Consider the following 21,659-nt stretch of genomic DNA (forward strand, 5'->3'; position numbering starts at 1 on the left):
ACAGAGATGCTAAGTTGTTTTACATAGAGCAGAAACTTGACTGGTGGATTAAAAAGACAAAAACAAAACAGAGACTCTCACAAGAATCCTATGTAGAGATCCAACTAGTAATTCTACCAGAAAACCAGGAATCTTCTAAACTCGATATAGAAAAATACTCTACTTCTCTTTTCCTTCCCTTCCTTCCTTCCCTTCCCTTTTCTACCCTCCCTCACCTTCCTGCCTGCCTCCCTCCCTGCCTTCTTTCTTTCTTTTCTTTTCTTTTATTTCTGTACAGGGTCTTGCTATGTGATCTTCCTGCCTCAGCCCCCCAAGTGCAGGATTACACGTGTACATTATACTAGAATAGCACACTTTTGAACTCATAGTATGTTAGTCTGTTTTCCATTACTGTAACAAATGTCTGAGATAATTAACTTATAAAGAGAAAAAAGTTTATTCTAGCTCATAGTTTTGGAGGTTTCAGTTCATAGTTGTTTGGCTCTGTTGCTTTTGGGCCTCTGGTAAGGCAGCACATCATGGTTGAAATGTGTTATGGAGCAAAACTTCTCACCTTTCTGGACAGAAAGTAAAAGAAAGGAAGAGCATGTGAGGACACATGCCAAATGACCTATAATCTCTCACTAGGCCCCACTTCTTAAAGGTTCTACTACCTCCCAATAATGCCATGATCTGGGGACCAATGTCTGACCTTTGGGAGACAGTATTGTTTGAGACAGGGTCTTGGTGTGTAGTTCAGACTGGCCTTGAATTCACCGTGTAGCCCAGGCTAGCCTCGAACTCCTGACCACCTCCCTGCCTCAGCCTCCTGAATGCTGGGATTACCGGTGTACACCACCATGCCCAGCTAAGCCTTGGTTTGTTTGTTTGTTTGTTTGTTTCTCTGTCCCTGTCTCCCTGTCTTTCTTTCTTTCTTGTACTAGAGATTGAATCTAGAGCCTTCACACTGAGCTACATCCCCAGTTTATTTTTATTTTGAGACAGGGTCCTCCTCCTAAGTTGTTAAGTTGCCCAAGCTGGGCTCAAACTCATGATCCTCCTGCCTTAGCCTCCCAGAGAGTTGAATTACAGGTGTATACCACCATACCTGACTGGGGAACATTTAAGATCCAAACTCTAGCATTGTAATTAGTAATAACCTAGTCATAGAGCTTTGTGGATACTGTATTCTTCAACTTTAAATTTTATGAAGGAATAGAATGTTGTTTAGATTAACTGCTTTCCTACCACTGTTTCATAATGTCGTTTTAATTATTTTAGAAGAACACCTTATTATAGTTTAAATTTTCTTTTTTTTTTTTTTTTTTGTACCAGGGATCGAACTCGGATCCGTATGTTTGTGAGGCAGGTGGCAGAACCACTAAGCTAAATCCCCAGCCCCTAGTTTTAAATTTTTTATAGTCCTGAGGTCTTTTATTGATTTTTTTTACCTATTATACTACAGATTTTTAGCGAATAGGTTTAGTCCCTTTTCCATTGGTTCTCACAGATGGTGTGGGCATAGATGAGGCTCTATGTTCACTGCCCATCTCCAGGAAAACCCTAGGAGCCAGGTGTGGGGGTGTACACCTATAATCCCAGCACTTGGCCTACTGAGGCAGGAAGATCATGAGTTTGAGATCAGCCTGGGCTATGGCGTGAGTTCAAGGCCAGTCTGGACCACATAGCAAGCCCCTGTCTCAAAAAACAAAAAAGACAACAAAATAAAACCTAGGGTATTTTGGGACCCAGCTAGCATTCCTTCTAGTTGTCCTTCTCTGGTAACCCTCTGACTGGTCTCCCTGGCCCAATTCTTGCCTCTCTATGGTTTCTCTTCCCAAAAGCTAGAGAGTTATCTATGTAAAACATTTTTTAAAGGGCTGTAGATATACCTCAGTGCAAAGGCCCTAGGTTCAATCTCTAGTACCACCAAAACAAATAAACAACTCACAAAAAAAACACTCTCAGATAAGTTAAATCATGCCATTTCTCTGCTCAAACCCTTCCAGAGGGCTGGCAGTATAGCTCAGTGCCATAGTACTTGTCTAGCAAGCATGAGGCCCTGGGTTCTATCCACAAATTCTAGAAGAACAAAGCAAAACAAAAAACCTTGCAAGTGGATTCCCTTCATAGTTAGAGCAAAAGCCAAAATCCTGTTTATATAACCCTGAAGACCCTTCCTGTCCTGGCCTTGCCTGGCCCTCCCTTCGTGCTACCCCTCTCTGGTCAAGTAAGAGGAGCGACTGTAGTTCCCCAAACCTGCCAAGCATTTGTCCTTTCTGTGTCCTTCTCTAGTAACATTCTTCCCAGCTTTTTTACAGGGTTTGCTTCCTCTCTTCTTCTACATCTTTGCTCAGATACCTGCTCCTCTCCAGGACCATTCTTTCTTATAGCACTTAGCACTATTTGACGTTAATCTTGATTGGTTTAGTATGCATGTGTCTCCCCTGTTAACATGTGAACTCCATGAGTACTGTACAGGGCCTTTGTTCATCACTGTGGTCTCAGTGCTGTGAAGAAAGTCAGGTACATGCAAAGTACTGAATAAATATTTATTTAATTAATGAATGAATAATACCCTACACATTAGGTTTATACTTTCACTTATTCTCTTTCATTGAATATGTGACTGTACAAGGGGCCATGTGATTTTTTTTCTTTTTTCCTTTTAGTTTAAGCCATTTCTTGGTTATGTAGACAAAGCTTATGTCAGTTTCATAGCAGTAGAAAACGAATGAAGCGGAGTCCTCATTACCTAGTACACACCCTAGTATTCTGATGCAATCAGGATGCCCAAATAACTTTAAATGCAACCCAAAACCTACTTATTTATTGCAGAGTGCCAACACTGCAATTAAAACTGAATACTGAGGTTTTAGTTTAGAAAAAACAACACATACAATTCATGACATCATTGCAGAGAGCTTGTGTGTTCACTGCAGCATACATACCACAGGTTCACTATGACTGTGTTTGTTTTTCTTGGTTTTCCCCCACAATTGATGTGTACTGGCAAGTTTGGGAAACAAACAGACAAAATCATTAAAATCTAGTACACTGCCTCAGTTCCCCAGTGGAATTAAGAATAAGATTAGGCACCTAAAATGTACCAATAAAAGGATATACAAAAAAAAAAAGAATAAGATTAGGTCTGAGGAACAGACAGAAACAAGCCTGCTCTTTCCCATTCCTGCTCTCAGATGACATTTCATCCCCATTCATGAGGACTGGCACATGTGTGGATGGCTGCCACATTCTTTTGTATTACAATCAAGTCATCTGAGCCTCTGGGAATATGTTGCTATATATCAGTTGGCCTGCATTTCTGGCTCCTGGGTCACTCCTTACCTCTTCTTTTAAAATTCCTTTTTTTGTTGTATTATAATTAAAGTATACAACCTGGTGTGTTGATATATAAGAACTGACAGGATGTATTAACACATAACAATTAAAATTCTAGCAATTGGCAAAAATTTGATTGATGTTCTTAGAATCATCTAGTCTAGGGCTAGGGATGTGGCTCAGTATTGGAGCTCTTGTCTACCCATGCACAAGGCCCTGGTTTTGCTCCCTAGCACCACCAAAAAACAAAACAAACATCTAGTCCAATGATTTCCAAACCTGATAATGAAACAGAATCACCTGTACAGCTATTTAGAAATACAGGTTCCCAGGTCCCACTCTAGCAAGGGTTTCTAGCCTTAGGATTGAGGTAGGGCTCTGGGGTGCTACCTACCACACACATTGATATTCATAAGTAAAGGGGAAGGAAAGAGTGGAGAAGATAGGAAGACTTTTCTGAGGAGGTAATACTTAGTCTGCAGTGGGAAGTATTGGAGGAAGAGCATGCGAGCAGGAAATAGCATGGTGTGTTTACAATTAAAAGTAGACCAGTGTGCCGGGTATCATGTGAAGAAAGGGAAGGAAGCCTTGCAAACACCCATGAGGAGTTTGGGTTTTGTTTTTTTGGACCTTTTTTCCTATTTCAAATTATCAGTTATTCATTTTAATCATTTTAACCCTTGTTTACACTATGGGTTTTGTTTTGACTGCTTTTGTTCTCCTGCTATCTCTGAGTTCTGTATGGAGAATTGATTGTGGAACAAAAGAGGGAACAGTGGGGTCTGAACTATTCTCTGATGATAAGTGGGACTCAAACTCTGGCTCTGAAGATGGAGAGGGGAAGGCAGTTTAAGAGAGTCAGCAGGACTTGTTAATGAGATGAAAATGGGTTGGAGGGATAGGTGTGTAAGGATGACACTGAGGGGGTTCTGCTAGACATAGGATGTGGTCAAGTGCCCTGGTTGCCTTCTTTGTAAGACATATTTAAGGGCACCTTTCTACTGGGTTGGTAGTGAGTCAATATTTGTAAAGCTCTTAGGATAAAATTTGGCACATGGTAAAACACTATGTAAATATTAGAATTGATTCCATGATGGTGATTTGCTCAAGGTCACACAGCCGGTCAGCAGCAAGTGCAGGAAAAGAAGGCCAGGCCCAGCCTCTCAGTTTAGTGTATGTCATCCATGCTATGCTGAGCTGCTTCCTGTAGTTACCTTTGACGTTTTTTATGTAGACCCTTAGTAAAGAGTGATCATGGTACATGATGAGTTGCACTTATTGTGTTGCACTAAACATGATTTTTTAATTGCTGGAGTTTTCTGTACAGCCTAGAGTTCCAGATTATTTTGGTTATCCAGAAAACAGTGCCATTCCAGACAAAACACAGGGGCTGGATGGTGGGAGGAAAAGTATATTGGAAGAGAGATGTTCTGTGTCTAGTTTCTAAATATTAAAATTTAAATATTATATCTTCCAGATAGATGTGTTCATATTGTCCACAAGCCTATTAGGCTAGAGTAGGCACATGTATTCTCCAATGGGAGATGGCGTTGAAATACTCAATACCAGAAGTTATAGGTCACTGTGTGCCGGGAGAAAGAAAGAAAGCAAGCTAAGAATGCTAGTCTAACTCCCCTAGACTGTCAGGTTTCTAGTGATACATCTTAAAGAAGTGTTTGAAGTGCTTCTATCTGTCAGTTTCAACTAAGCTAATTTTTTAAAATTTCCCTTTGTACTGTGCCTTTTTCATGAACCTCAGTGAGTTTAATGTATACAATATGTGGGGAAAAGCCTGTCAGCCTCTTGACCATCCCCCCCAAAGTCTGAAAAGCAGACTTTAAAAGCACATGATTATACCTGCAAAGATTTGTATCTTATCAAATGGGACCCGAGAGCATTTTCAATGTAACCTACAGGAAAAATTTCAGAAAGGGGTGAGAGAAAATGCTGCCCCAGCCCTTCCTCTCTGGGACTGACTGCCTGTTTTGTTGCACTTCTATTTCAGACAGCATAGGGAGGACTGTTCCTCATTACCAGGGAATGTGAGTCATTCCCAGATTTGTGTGATTGGGATTCCAAAGCATTGCTGTATCCGATGGTCTTATTAAATCCAAGTGTCAGTGCAGCTTTTCAGACTGTAGGGGAGAGCTCAGTTACAGCTGCTGACCTGGTTCTAGTTACCACACAGAGACACTGGCAAGAGCAGTGACTCCCTCCGAGTACCCAGAATTCCACATGCATGGCTGTTACCAACTGTTCCCAGATTTGGGGGTTTCCTGGTTCACTTCATGACCTTCAATATATTAGGCTCCCTGTTTATATCCCAGTTAGGATCTGTAAACTTTAGCGGGGAAATGTCCTACTATCCCTACAAGATAGTGCCAAGATTACTCTCGAATTTTCAGGGTACCTTGTTCTAGATTTATACATCCAATACTGGTAACTGCATGGTGTCCAGCATCTAGCAGGATGCTATCCAATTCCAGCTTGGTCCAAACAAAACATAAAACATCAACCAGAGAGGGAGGAGACTTCAGATGTTACCAGAAAATTAGTATGCTCTGTCTTTTCTTTCTTCTAGAATGTTTCACAGCCAATGGTGCAGATTACAGGGGAACTCAGAACTGGACAGCACTGCAAGGTGGGAAGCCATGTTTATTCTGGAATGAGACTTTCCAGCATCCATACAACACTCTGAAATACCCCAATGGAGAGGGTGGCCTGGGCGAACATAACTATTGCAGGTAAGATGGGGCCACAGTAGTTAAAATCTGTAGTCTCTTCCAACTCCTTTCAACCCTGCTCATGAGTAGAGAGAGCTTCCTTATCTTTTTGGCCAACTCAAAAAACTTTTCGTGACACTATTTTAAAAATTGTCCTCTCATACCTTACACGCACACACTCACAATCAATCTCTCTCTCCCACAATCTACTGCTTTCTTTCAACTTTTAGCACTCCTTCCCTGTCTGATCATTTACTTGTCAGAAAGGAGGTGACTGACATTAGCAGGGGCTTTTTGAGATGAGGTCTCACTGTGTTGCTCAGGCTGGCTTTGAACTCTTAGACTCAAGTGATCCTCCTATACCACAGCTTCCTCAGTAGCTGGAACTATATGCGCTCACTCGCCAATGCACCTGGGTGCTAGGAGCTCTTAATTTCATATCCATGGTGCTTCAGATAATCATGATTTCCTTGAGATGATCGGTGGCTTTAATCAGATTCTAAAAGTTACCTATAATCAAAAACAAGTTAAGAATCATTGGTATATAGGAACAAGAACAAAAATTCTAGGCACCTTTGGTTATATCTTTTAGCTTTTTACACCTAAGATCCTGGTAAAATGACTCATACTTTAGCAGTGTGTTGAATCAGTATCAGGACAGGTACAAAAGCTGCCTCTTGAGCCATTGGGACTGGGAAAAACTATTGCTGAGCTCCATTCTGAGTTACATGCTGTATCCCTGGTTCTGCTAGGAGGTTAGCATCTCAACCATATGGCACTGTTGACCCAGCTGAGCCAACACATATATTCCTGCACTGCATGGGCTGTTTTATTTACCTTCTGCTCTCCACATATCTTTGTTAATACTTGGGGGTCCTTGTGGTAGTCAACAGGCCTGCAGGCCATGTTTTCTTTATCCTTGCATCTTCACTTCCTTCACCTCTGTCCTAACTTGTATCAACTGACCATTGCCCCATAGCTGTTATTGCTGTATGTTAAAGACTGTTAGTATGAGTATTAAAAGCTTGTTACAAAAAAATTCCTCAAACTCTACAGATATTTATTTTAAATAAAGTTACCTCTTTTCTGAAAAACTCTCCCCACCAAGTCCAGCCATTTTATATGTGCTACTTTCCATTTTGTTATCTTTTGTATTTTATTATTAAAGTTACAAATGCTCATTAAGCAATTCTCTTTTATTTTCAAAGTTGTACACATTAATTTCTTGCATAAATAAAAAATTAGCCCTATTCTGTTTCCAGTATATTACTTCCTCTCATTTTTCTATTCATAGGAATGGTTGAGTTGGGTAAAATGTTTAGACAGGGAAAGGAATGTTTGTTTTTTATTTTTACATAGATACTTTTCTCTTGTTCATATATATATATATATATATATATATATCCCTTTCCCACCCTTCTTACCTTCTTCCCTCTCTCCTTTTCCTTTCCTCCCTCTCTTCCTTCCCTTTTTTGTGATAGAGTTTTGCTAAGTTGCCCAGACTGGCTTCAAACAGGATATCTTCCTGCCTCAGCCTCCCAAGTGGCTGGGATTATATGCAGGCTTCCTCTTCCTCCCCTCCCCATCTCCCCTCCTCCTCTCCCCTCCTCCTTTCTCCTTCCCCTCCTCCTTCTCCTTCCAGTACTGGAGATTGAACCCAGGCCCTTGAAAAATGCTAGACAAGTACTCTACCACTAAGTTACACCCCACCCCCATAAAGTTTCCCTTGGTATTAGGCTGTTGGTTTATTCTATTACTCTCTTGGCTTTAATTATTAAACAAGTCTTCTCAGAAGAGCTCCTGCTTTTAAGTCTGACTTTGAGGAAAAATTTAAACTTCCAATGAGAGTTAATTTATATGAAAATCATTTTTTTCCCTAAAAGCACCCATGTCTTCTCACAGGCTCTCAGAAACACACCAGCAAATATTCATTAAGAGAGCACCAAGGGCCAGGAGTACCTTTTTCCTTAGTCCTGACTGGCTGCAACACTCTCCTTTGATTTGATGGAATGTACCAGACCTGAATTTCCAGTTTATACTTCAAAAAGGGTGGCTGGAATTGTTGATTATTATCACATCAGAGTCCAGTCTTTTTGTTTTAGCACTGCAGTGAAGTAAAGATGAGTTTGCTTGCTCTTTATTAAGCTGTTCTGATGCTTTTCAGAATGGCTTTTACATTGATAATAAATAGTTGTTTTTAAGGGCTTTACCCAGTTCTACATCAAAGCTGAACACTGAATAGAAGAGGAAAATGACAATGAAATACTATTTAAAGAAGGGCTTTGTACAAGTTCTCCTCCTTTGATTTCTCAGCTGACACCCGACACCATGTTTGTCTTGTGCAACTTTTCAGAGCCATCAGGTCTGATATGTCTGAGAGTTGGTGAATGATGGGAACGCCCTTCTGGGCTATGCTCTAGGTATCTGGATTAGAGAAGAAGGCAGAGACTGGGGAAGAGCAGAGTTGGCGCTGCCACCTGGCTTTGGGCACAAGAAATAAAAGAACCCTTTGTACCCTGGGGAAGCTTATCTTTTAGGCAACACAATAAACTTATCCTTCTCATGCCTGATAGGGGTTGCTCCAAAACTCTACACTGCTGGGTCTTTATGCCCATTTCCGGCCTAACCAAAGCATCAGGTTTCCAGTATTCTGAGTCTGAATAAAAGGGGCTTGGAAAGTGGTGAAGAGAGGCAAGGCTTTCTGTGTGTCCAGTAGGCCCTGCCATTTGTTGATTGCTTCAGCAGTGTTGACTGTTACAGGCATGACATCTCTGAGTTGAAAAAAACTTAAAAGGTGTTTATTCCAAGCTGTTCTCATTTAGGATGTGGAAGCAAATCTTTTAAGAACTCATTGTTGCTGTATCTGAAGCTTGTGCCAGGATGACAAGATGACAGATTCTAACTCAGACTCTTGGCATAGTTTCCTTATTCTCTGAGGGTTCAGTGTTTTGGGGAAGGAGTAGGACCCATTTCTATCAAACATGAGTAGACCAGTCTGATCCTGGTGGAAGCTTGCCAGTAGCATATATTATATGAATTCTACTTTATTGCTTTAAAATCACACAATTGGGAATATTCATTATAGAGAGAGTACTACCAGAAAAGAAAAAAATTGAAGTCACTAATAATCTCATCAGCTGGAAATAAATAGTTTTAAGAGTTTAGTGTTTATCTTTTTCTAAATACATTTTTTAAAACATGAGATTTTGTCATCTATGGTTTTATAACTGCTTTTTTAAATAACTGCTTTACAAAAGCAAAGCAACACTTTTTGTGTTATATCATGTACCAGCTCCCCACAATGAATGTAATCATTATGTACTGCAAACATGTACTAATAAAAATACATTTAAAAAATAAACTAGACAAAGAGCAGAACAATAAGACACTGAGAATGTTTTCATATTAATAAGACAGGGCCTCTACAGCACATTTTCTCTACCTGTGTAGTAGTCCCTTGTGTGAATATTCCATATTTGTTTAATTAATCTTTTTATTAGGTATTTGCTATTTCCAACATTTTTATATCCTAAAAATACTTTGTTGAACATCTTTATAAGTAAAGATTTCCTTAGAGTAAATTCCTAAAGAGGAAATTATCAACCAAAGAGTTTATATCTTTTGGAGGGGGTCTTTTACTCTTATTATCCACTGCCATCCTGGATGTTTGTACTGGTTCACGTTATCATCAGCACTGTTAAAGGTGCCTATGTTCATTCAGCTATCAGAATTTCTGTGTTTACATTCAGTTGGCCAAATGTCTGGCATGATTGTTTTAGTGATCTTCATCATACCACAGTGAATTTGTTTCCACCTTTGCTCGCTTCTCCCCAACCTCCGAGGGACATGTCAGAGTGGAAAAATTTGTTCTCAGAATATTGCTAATGTTTTCCTTCTTGATAAGACACATACCAATCATTAGGAATAACACCGAAACTGTTCTGTAAAACCGAAGAGAATAAACTAGCTTACTTAAACATGAGCAGTGTCATTGATTGTGTTCTTGTCCCCAACAGAAACCCAGATGGAGATGTGAGCCCCTGGTGCTACGTGGCAGAGCATGAAGATGGGGTGTACTGGAAGTACTGCGAGATTCCTGCCTGTCAGAGTAAGATTCATGCTTATCTGATGGTTTTCAGGACCTGAGCACTAAGTGAAGTATGGAAGGCCTCCACCAGAGGTCAGGTAGTTCAGGCCTAAGGATTTCGTGAGTAGATACAGGAAGAAGCCATCTGGGCAGGGGATTTTCAGTTCTTTTGTTGAGGTTTTTCAAGAATACCAGTACTCATTTCTTCTGTACCTTGTCCCATGGGTGTTTTCCAGATGGGTAAGACAAGTGAAATTTCTTTTAGTTAATTTCCTCATGGGGATTCTTTCATAGCTAGAGTGGGCAATGGCTCAGTAGCAGACTAGAGGGGGAAAAAGGTGTTTTATACTTTTTCAAATGAATTTTTGGGATTGAATTTGGGATGAATTTTTTGAAATGAACCTCTTTAAGTACAGTGAAACTAATACTATTTAGTCTTTAGCTTTGAACAGATCCCATGAAAAATGATACTTGGTAACTAACTTGTTAAATACCACATAACCCATATGATAGTTCTTTTATCCATATTAGCACAAAAGCCACTTTTTTATTTTTTGTTTTTTTGAGACAGGGTCTCACTATGCAATTCAGGCTGGCCTTGAGCTCACTATGTAGTTTAGGCTGGCCTTGAACTCACGGTGATGCTCCTACCTCAGCCTCTCTAGTGCTGGGATTATAGGCATGCACCACCACGCCCAGCTAAGAACACTATTTTAAATGATAATAAACAACCCAGTTTCTTCAGTCTTTGACCAGGAGATCTGTTTTCTATTTTGTTCACTACTGTATTCGATGCTTATTATGTGCAAGTTACAAAGGCAAAAGGACACCTGGCAAAAAAAAAAAAAAAAAAAAAAAATGACAGCTGCCCCTTATGAAGTGTATGAGGTAGAGGGACTCTTAAAAAAGATACTTTAAAACAGGGTAGAAAATATTGTGCAGAGGTTTTAGAAATACTTTAAAGAATGGAAACTAAAACCAAATCTGATACTACAGTTATCTATTAGCATTTGAGTGGGATCGGTTCCAGGATCCCCATTGGCAAAAAGTCTGAGGATGCTCAAGTCCTTTGTGTAAAATGGAATAGTATTTGCATAGAACCTTTGTACATTCTCCTTTATGTTTTAAATTGTCTCTTGATTACTTATAATACCTAATACAATGTAAATGCTATATAAATAGTTATTATAAAGTATTGTTTAGGGAATACTGACAAGAAAAATAGTCTATACAGGCTCACTATAGATGCAAGCCTTTTTTATTTTTCCTTCCAAATATTTTAAATTTATGGTTAGTTGAATCCATGGATATGGAACTTGCAGATGCGGAGCCCATGGATATACAGGGCTGACTGAATAAGAAAGTTACTAATGTAGACTTCATAATATATGTATTTTTAGGGCTGGGTATGGTGGCACACACCTGTAATCCCAACACTAGTGAGGTTGAGGCGGAAGTATTGCCTTGAGTTCAAGGCCAGTCTGGACTACAAAGTAAGACCCTGTCTCAAAAAACAAAACAACAACAACAAAAATTTTTTTTTTTGCAGTGCTGACAATTGAACCCAGGGCCTTTTGCATGCTAGGCAAGTGCCCTGCCACTGAGCTACACCCCAGCCCTAGAATATATTTTAAAATGTGCCAAAGGAATGACAGAGTTGCCTAGTTCCTGAAGCTAAAGAAAAGAACAGTTCATTCATAACCAATTTTTTCTTTATTACTTAAGCCTACTTTTTGGTCTGCCACTCATCTCACTCCTCAGATCAAGAGGCTTGTGTGTATAGAGTTACTTGGAGGTTTATGTGGGACCTAGGACGCTCTCACTCTGGCCTAGAGCAGCACTCTGAAATCTGATGCCTCAAGGGAAAAGGAAGGGCAGCTGAGGGAGGAGGGTTAGAAGTTTGAGCCAGGCCTGGACAATTTAATGACTTACCAAGACCCTGTCACAAAATAAAAACTAAAATAGCTGGAGATGTAGCTCAGGGCAGAGGCTCTGGGGTTGATCTCCAGTACTGAAAAAAAGAGGAGGGTGGGTGGGGTGGGAATGAGCAGTTGGACCAGTGCTGCAGGCCCTGTATTTGCCTTCTATAACTCAAACTTCCAAATATCTCCACTGCCTGGAAGCTAGGCCCAGTTTCACTATCCTTCCAACCTGAGTGTGCCTTAATTCAGTCCCCAAATTGAGAAAACTACAAAGACCAGAATATTAGGCTTTTGGTCAGTCTGCTTAATCAAATTTTTTAAATGAAAAAACATCTCATTTGGCTCTACTTGTATAAAGAAGAAAGGGGCAAGGGAGAGGAAAGCAGATTTTCCTCGGTCCATTTGTTCTACACAAAGATGGTCTTTTACTACCAGGCTGTGTCATTCTCTCGGGGATGGTGAAGAGGGGATTTCAATCTGGGCACTTTTATTCAGAAAGATAATCTTCAACTTGCATTTATAAAATATAACTTGGATCAATAGGAGCTGATGCATATGGTTACTGGAACTAGGTTCCAAAAGAGAGAATTATAGCAAAATAATACTAGCCACCAAATATATCTAATTTGTAATATTTGCTGGATATCCTTCACTATCTCAGAAAGGGAAATTAAGTATTATTTTCATTTTTTCTGGCTCTTTGATACTTATTAAATGGGTGTGAGCAGGTAGACTTACAGAAGCTGGGAATGAGTAGTTCTTGGTCTGTGGGATGGAGGATGAGTTGTGTCTAGCTCTGGTTCTTTAGAAAACCCTTCAATTCACCCTGTGAGTACTGGGCTCCCCATCAAACCAAACCTTAGACCTTGCATCTGGCAGAATATTGTGCTTCTAGTGTGTCTCATTAACATAGTTGAGGAAAAACTCTTGTGCTATTTGCAACAAGAGACCTTGGTAATAGTAGGCTGGTGGATTTAATAGAGATACAGTTTGCCTATTTTAGGCAAATTTCCCCCTCTTTCTGGATGCAGAATCATAGATTTCATGACTAATACTGACTCTATAAAGCCTGCTATTCATGATTAGGACTGAACTTGTCATACAGGAAAAGGCCTGTGACATGATCAGATTCCTGGAAAGTTCATATCTGAATATAACAGGCCCAGCAGGAGCTGGGGGAATGAATGTTGAGGGACAAAACAGAATTGGCTTGAATGGTGGGCCATTGTGTGGAGACCGGAATCTCTACCCTTGGTTATAAGAAGGGCTGCAACAAGCAGGAGGCAGAGATGAAGCACGATTCAAAAGTGGGCAGAGAGAAATTTGAATGGTGCTCTTGGCCTACAGAACATGGATCAGAACTTACTATTAAAAAGAGAATAACTCTGAGGTAACTGGGTTTGTCCCTCATGTGTTTCTGCCAGTATGTTTCTCAGAAACTCCAAGTTCTTATTGCACTCAGGAAAAATACAGATTTTAAAAGCAAACTCCAACATCAAGTTTAACATCCTTATAGATCTGACTCTCAAGCTAAGTCCTGTTGGTTTGGCTTTTTAGGGGGAAAATCATTTGGCCTAATATCCTTTGCATATTTGCCTTCTGTTAAATAATCACCTTCACCATTGTAATTCCTTTTATTGTTTTTGAGGGACATGCTCATGTGGACCTTCTCATGGCTTTTACTTTATTTTATTTGTAGCTTCTTTATAAATGTTTTATGGGGATTTTGAAGAGTAAATAATGTAATTGTGAATTGTCTGCAAATGGCATTTAAAGGCAGATATGATTTTTTTCATATAGCTGGTTTGGGTTTGAGGCCACCGGGCTTGAGAGATTTACCTTCTCATCTCTGAAAGCCATATTTTGTTTGCTAAAAAAATTCACCTACAAATCTAGCTATAAATTCATTTTTCAAACAGGGAAATTTGAATACAGACTATTATATTAAGAAATTATTGTTAATTTTATTAGGTATAGTAAAGATGTGAACTGGGTATGGTGTCACATGCCTGTAATCTCAGCATTTGGGAAGCTGAGGCCAGCCTGAACTACATAGACCCTACTCAAAAACAAAAACAATAAAGGCATGTTTAAGATTGCAGATACATAATGAAATATTTGTTTGAAATAGCATTATATCTGAGATTTTTTTTTTTTTGGTTCCGGGGATTGAACATGGGTCCTTGCGCTTGCACAGAAGGTGGCGAAACCACTGAGCTAAATCCCTGGCCCCGAGATTTATTTTAGAACAATCCAACTTTTCAAAGAGTGGCTGGGTGAGTGGGGCAAAGAGAAATAGAAAAATAAGAATAGTTTTAAGCGGCAATTTGTTGATGCTGGATAGTAGGTTCATTATTCTTATCTACTTTTGTGTATGTTCAAAGTTTGTGTTAAAAAGAAAATTTTGGTAGGTGTGGTGGTGCATGTCTATAATCCCATCACTCAGGAGGCTGAGACAGGAGGATTGTCAAGAGTTTGAGGCCAGCCTAGGGTACCTAGTAAGTTCAAGGCTATCCTGGACTACATAGCAAGACCCTATCTCACAAAAAAAATTAAAAAAAAAATTTTATAGTATTTTACACATTTAAAAATATATGAAAAAAATAAAAATAAAAATATATGAAAGTCATATTCAGAGTATCTGGGTTGAAATATGTAACATGATTAACCTGAACTGTTACATTTTGTCTGTTTTTCAGTGCTAGGGATCAAACCCCGAGCCTCATGCATGGTAGGCAAGTGCTATAGCACTGAGCTATATCCGAAGCCCTGTACTAGTTTTACACTAACTCACATGCATCTGAATTCATTGTTAAAGTTAGTTATTAATGTTTTAGTTATTAAACTTAGAAAAGCTATTAGTTATTCAACATTATTAAAACTTATTGAAGTAGTTTTAAAGTCAGTTGTTAGTTTAAAATTCCAAGAAATTTAGACCTATTTAGAAGTTTTTAGGTGTGACAAATGGTATTTAAGTTCTGACCATACATCAGACCTTGTACAAAATAGGAGACACGGGAATGGTGGGACCTGCAGTCTCCAGAGAACCCTCAGTCTAAGGCAGAAGGCAGACACACACGCAGATGAATACATGTAAAACTCTGTAGTATCTGGCCATGGTGGCATACACCTATATTCCAGCTATGCTGGAGGGTGAAGCAGGAGGATGGCAAGCTTGAGGCCAGCCTGGGTCACTTAGTGAGACCTTTGTCTCAAAAAAATTTTTAAGCCAGGGATTTAGCTCAGTGGCACCACTCCTGCCTCGCAAGCACAAGGTCCTGAGTTCGATCCCTGGTACTGCACACACACAAAAAAAGCTTTAAAAAAGGGCTTGGAATGTAGCTCAGTGGTAGTGTACTTGCCTAGCATGTGTTCAGTCCCCAGTAACCACCCCCCACAAGTCTGCAGTAAATAAGGTGACCAAAAGGTTGGGAGCACTGAAGAGGAGACCTGCCTAGCCATGGCAGGAGACTGGGGCCACTGGTTATCAAAGAGGGCTCTGGAAGAAGTGGGGGGTTAGCACATGGCTTCTCAATTTTAAGGTATGTGCATTCATCTGAGATTTTATAGATTCAGTAGGTCTAGAGTGGACCTGAGATAGTGGAGTTGCAGGATCACACTTTAAATAGTTATTGAGGTTCTAGATGTTAGGGTTGGATGGAGCAGCGGTAGGGAGGGCATGGAGGCAAAGGGAGCAGAGTGGTTCCCAACATGTCACACACACTGGCTCACACATGCTCTCCAATTAATTCCAAGCAAGTCAGTGTTGCTTTTATTTAGGAAGGAAGGAATAAGAGATAAAGACTGAGAAGGAAAAGATAAGGTCAGATAACGGACGGTCTTATGGTCTGCTAGATCAGGAAGATGGTGATGAGGCTGAGAAGAATGCTGAGGGCTGGAAGGGGATTAAGCCTTTTTAGGGGGTTGGGGGGATTTCTCCTTTCTAACCCGTGAGAAGTTCTCTAGTGATTGTATCATTCACATGGAGCAGCCTTGAGGGCATGCCAGCAATGATATTTCTGTCACATGGAACCCCAAGTTGATCTCAGCTCATGACCTCCCTGGCTCAGGTTCTTTTTAACTAAATAACATGATGCTCTTTTTGAAATCGATTTGTTGTTCCTCACATGTAAGTATTTGCCTTACAAAAATGCAGCCCCCCCAGAACAGGATTTGAAAGCTTCCAATTTTGATCCCTAGTAAGAGTTTTGTTGTTGTTGTTTTGTTTTGGTACCGGGGATCAAACTCGGGACCTTGCACTTTTGAGGCAGGCGCTGGAACCACTGAGCTAAATCCCCGGCCCTCCTAGTAAGAGTTTTTTTTTGGTACCGGGGATCAAACTCGGGTCCTTGCGTTTGCGCAGCAGGCGATGAAACCACTAAGCTAAATCCCCGGCCCCTAGTAAGAGTTTTGAAAGCTGCCAAGATTGAGAAGAAAGTCGAGGGCACTTGGGCAGTGGTAGTCAAGCCAATCTCTCTATTATGGAAAATGTTTTGTTTCTTTCAGCCCCTTTTTCATTTTGATGTTTGCATTGATTTTTAGTGTGTTTAAGCTGTTGTGGAATGCCTATCCATTATAAGCACTTGCATCCACAGTTTATTTAACCTTTTCAACAATCCTAAGAAGCAGGTGGTATGTCCACTTTCCTCCCCTACTCTTCAGATGAGAAAATTGAGGCTAAGGATTAAGTGATTTGATGAGGATTATACGCTGAATCTAGTATTCCTGATAGCCAGACCAGTGCCTTTTCCTTCTAGTACTTGAACATATCCCTGTTTCCTTTATTTTCTTGAAAATAGGGACCCTAGGATGGATCCAGGTTACTGTTGAGGTCATTCTTCAGAATTTTCTTTGTAGATTGTTTGAGAATTAAAGTTTGAAACTCAGATAGTATGCCAAATTATTGAGATTGCCTTTTTGACATCATGGAAACCAAAGGATTAACTCAGTGGCGACAGTGGGTCTGCAGCTCATGCTGTTAGCTCTAAGTCTTTTTCTTTTATTCTTTCGATTTGGAAAATCCCAAGCCCCAGGAGCAAAGGAGGCTGCAGTGGTATCCAGGAAGCGCATTTGCTCCATAGCAGAACTGCCCTGTAGAATGCTGGGCTGCTCCACAGTGTCCCCTGCCCAGCTGTTCTCAGCTGGGAAAGGCTCTCTGGGGGTGGAGCCTCTACACAGAACACTCCACGGGCAGCTTTGTCCAGGCCTCAGGATCTTCCGCCAACCCCATGCTTTACTACTGCAGGTTGGAGTTCATTTTCTCTCAAAAGACATAGCTCTGTGCATTATTTACACTTTATAGCTAAAATGAATCCGTCCAATTTTTTCCAGTAAAAGCAATATTGGAAGCAACATGAATAATATAAATTACATAAACTAATTTTTGATACTTCTTCTGTTTTTCAATTATAATTACTTAATGTTTTTATTCAGTTGAAGCCTTTTAGACTACTAAAATTGTCAATACCCTGTTTTAATATTGTTTATTCTTGAGTTCTGTGAGTAGTTTTATTCTCAACTAGACTAAGCTGTTTAAAGGCAGAAACAGGAGTAGCTCTGGAATTTCAGTGAAGGAGAGATTAGTTTAGAGAGAAGGACTCAAAGATTTCTCTGGAAGCTGCATTTGCCTAGCAGGTGCCCTTAATTTATTTGATTATATGTGTATTTGTGGAAGGATGTTGATGGTGTTTATGCTACTCCCGACCCCCAAGGCTCTGCATGGAAGCCACTGAAAAAAGCTGCATATTTCATCATTCTTCCCCCACAATGAAGGCCAGAAAAGATGCTCACTAAATAATTCTTTCTTGGTCCTATGAAGTCATACCTCTTCCCATGAGAGATAACACAAGGTGGTGGAAAGAATGTGAGCTTGCGTGCCTTAGCTTAGGTTTCATCATTATTCATTTGATAGCTTTAGGCAAAAGGACTCTTCTCTATGCCTTGCTGTCCTCATCTGCGCCTTTCAAGGTTATTTTGAAGGTTAAAAGAATAGAATGCACACAGCCTCAAATCTAAGACCTGGCTCATGGTAGTCATGAAAGTGCCAACAGGTTCTATGGTTTGTGTTTTACCCAGCGTATGGACTACCATGGCATGTTTCTCTCATCTGGTTCCTAGAATCAGATTTCTGTCCCTCCCTTTTTTTTTTCTGTGCCTCCCTTTTGTATCCAGCTGACTATGGGCTTGGTGTGATACATTAGCTGCTACAATGGGTACTCCATGGGGCCAGGTGTAGCATTGCACTGAGGGAACACAAGAGGCACCACATTTTTTCTTATTTGCAATTTTATGGTTTCAGAACTGACTTGAATTCAATTTTTTTTGCAGTTGATGTTATTTAATTTTCCATTAAAAATGCAGATTTTTTGAAGCAAATGGACATTTTCCTCAGTGACATATAAAATATTCTAGAGCATAGTTGTATAATGTGTACTAATAAAAGGGAAAATATTCAGATGCGCATGGACAATTTTATTGAAAATATTTACATTAGCACTTGCTTATAAGGGATATACATAAACATTAGAAACAGCCCTTTGATCAGACAATATAATTAGAAATTTCAGTTATAAATGTAGATAAATTTGGGGCCTAGTTCCTCAGCTCTATGAATGTGTCCAAGGTAGAGTGCTGTGAGTGTTTGAAGACTTAGTAAAGATCATGGAGGTTGGGAGAAAGGTGAATGGGGCTGGACAGGTCAGGGCATAGTGACAGAGGGTTGGAGGAATGAGCATGGGATGGACGTGCACGTGGGTTGAGATCCAGGCTGCCTGAAGTAGAAAAGTGGACAGAAAGGTCAGGTCCAGGGCTTTAATCAACTCTGGCTTCTAAGTTCTGACGTGGATCCTTTCTGTCCACTTTTCTACCCTAGTAGATCTACCTTAATTGAAGAGCCCTAGTTTAGGAAGATGAGCCCAGTGTCTATTTACAGGCTGGATTGGAGGAAAGAAATTTGAGGAGGAAAGGTTGGCTGTAGATTTTACATCCAAGGGATAAGGACCTGGGCTATGGATGACAGCAGTGAGATTAGATAGAAAGGGTTAAATCTCAGATGAATTTAGAAGGAAGATGGAACTTGATGATGAGTGGAAAATATAAGGGATGAAACAGCAGGCAGAGTAAAAGATGATTCAGTGGTTTCTTACCTGAAATATTTGTGATATCTCAGGGTTGGGGGGGGGGATCCAACAGAGTTCATTAGCTCTTTTTCCCAGGGACACACTGTATCATTCCTTTTGAACTTGGACTGATTTTTATCAAGGAAGGTATTTCAGTTGTTTATTACCATGTGATAAGCCATCCACACCCTAGTGGCTTAAAGCAACATCAGTTTATCATTTCTCCCAGTTCTGTGGGCTGGCTGAGTTTCAGCTGGGCCATTTTTCTGCTACTGTCACCTGGGCTTGATCAGATGGCTATACATAGCTGGGAGCCCTGCTAGGGCCATGACATCCAAGATGGCTTCTGGTCCCTGCCTGATGATCTCTCATTCCAGCAGCATATTCAGGCTTCTGAAATGGTGGCTGGCTTCTCTGAGAGAGGAAGCTAAAGCAGCTGGTCCTGTGACGGAAAGAACTCAGAAGTCTACCACATTTTACTGATCATAGCAAGTTTCAAGGCTAGCCTAGACTTGAGAGGAGAGGAAGTAGACTCTAACTCTTAAAGTGGGAACAACATGTCCCAAAAACCTAGAAAGAAGGCATGTACATTCACTGTTTCTCTCCATTACATGTGCTCCCATCCTTGTGTCTCTCTCTGCTTGGCATCCATTCTTCTTCCTGTCTGTGGACCAGCAGAATCAGCTACCTCATTCACTCATGTGGCCCAAACATGAGTTCGGTTGCCTCAACTTATCCTTGACAGATCTCTACAAATCTAATGCCTGCATTTCACTAAGTGGATCCCAATTTTACCCTTTTGGGAGCAGGAATGTGGTGGCTGTGGTGGCCAAAGGATGAGGTCTTTTGCCATAGCAGCAGTTTTGGGAGCAGAGTTTTTTAGAAGGTGGTTCTCAGAGAAGGGCTATCAACCCTAGAGGCCACCATGGAGGAATGTGTGGAACCATAACAATGAAGCCATAGTTGTAAGCCTATGAGTTATAAGCCTAGTGTTTGATAAACCTGCCTAGTTGCTTCCTAACAGATTTCCCATCCAAGTACTAACCAGGCCTGACCCTGATTAGCTTCTGAGATCAGACAAGATCAAGCGCATTCTGGGTGGTATGGCCATAGGCACTTCCTAACAGTTCTTTGTGATAGTAAAAGAGTAATAGTTATTCAATTAATCTGAATGGAAGATTGTCTCTCCTCAGTTGCCTTGAAAATATTTTCCTTGGTGAAGAATTCTGAACATTGGTAGAGAATGTTGATGCAGCAGTTCACCCTCATCTGCAACTTTGCTTTTTGCAATTTCGGTTATCCATGGCCAATTATGATCTGAAAATATTAAATTAAAAATTACAGAGCTTGGGGCTATAGCATACAGCTGTAGTCTCAGGCAATTGAAGCAGAAAGATTGCTTGAGCATGTGGCTACAAGGCCTGTGGGTGCAAGGCCAGCCTTCGCAACATAGTGAAACACTTTTTTTCTTTAAGGAAAAAACAAAATATAAAATTCCAAAAGAAAAAAAAAAAAGGAAGGAAGGAAGAAAGATTCCAGAAGTAAACAATTCATAAATTTGAGGTGTTTTTGATTTTTGTTTCTTTAACTTTTTTTTTCTGGTACAGGGATCGAACTCAAGACCTTGTGCTTTTGAGGCAGGCGAGACGCCACTGAGCTAAATCCCCAGCCCGATTTTTGTGTTTTGAGTCAAGGTCTCACTATGTAGTTCAGGCTGCCTTGAACTCACTGAGTATCCCAGGCTGCCCTTGAACTCATGGTGATCCTCCTGCCTCAGCCTCCTGAGTGCTGGGATTACAGGTGTACACCACCACACCTGGCACAATTCATAAATTTTAAATTGTGCACCATTCTAATTAGTATGGTAAAATCTTGCACTGTCCTGTTCCTTCCTGCCTGGGATATGCATCATCCCTTTGTCCAGGGTAACCACACTGTTTACGCTACACTCTTGTTAGTCTTGTAATAGCCACCTCAGTTGTCAGATTGACCGTCACAGTATGGCAATGCTTGTGTTCAAGTAACCCTAATTTTACTTAATAATGGTCACAAAGCTCAAGAACAGTGAGGCTGGCAATTCAGATATGCAAAAGAGATATGTAAATCTTTTTTAGATATATAAAGTTCTCTCTTTAAGTCAAAAGGTGAAAGTTCCTAACTTAATAAAGAAAGAAAAAAAACTTCTGCTGAGGTTGCTGAAATCTGTGTTAAGAATGAATCTTCAATATGTGAGATTACAAGGAAGGAAAAAGGGATCAGTGTTAGTTGTGCCATCACACTTCAAACTGCAAAAGTTGAGACTGCAGTGTGTGGTAAGTGCTTAGTCAAGATGGAAAAGGCATTAAATTTGTGTAAGTTTGTATAGGGAAAGAAATCAGTATGTATATGGTTTGGTACTGTCTGTGGTTTTAGGCATCCACAGTGAGGTCTCAGAACATATCCCTTGAAGATAAGCGGAAGCTACTGGAATTAATTGTCATGAATTTTG

The 21,659-nt window shown here is 40.3% G+C and overlaps 1 protein-coding gene across 5 annotated transcripts in view; it reads left to right on the forward strand.

The window, feature by feature from the left end:
• Kremen1 (kringle containing transmembrane protein 1) overlaps window positions 1–21,659 on the forward strand; it is a 71,492-nt gene that overhangs the window by 13,234 nt on the left and 36,599 nt on the right. For all 5 annotated transcript variants that reach the window (XM_013071983.3, XM_087197993.1, XM_087197995.1 and 2 more), the window contains 2 exons: window positions 5,903–6,065; window positions 10,061–10,152. In XM_013071983.3, the coding sequence (XP_012927437.1) occupies window positions 5,903–6,065; window positions 10,061–10,152 (255 nt within the window). The remainder of the gene's footprint in view (window positions 1–5,902; window positions 6,066–10,060; window positions 10,153–21,659) is intronic.

This window comes from Heterocephalus glaber, unplaced genomic scaffold, assembly GCF_053883595.1.
Source record: "Heterocephalus glaber isolate CG9 unplaced genomic scaffold, H.glaber_assembly_v1.0 deba00001687, whole genome shotgun sequence".
Classification (NCBI taxonomy): Eukaryota; Metazoa; Chordata; class Mammalia; order Rodentia; family Bathyergidae; genus Heterocephalus; species Heterocephalus glaber.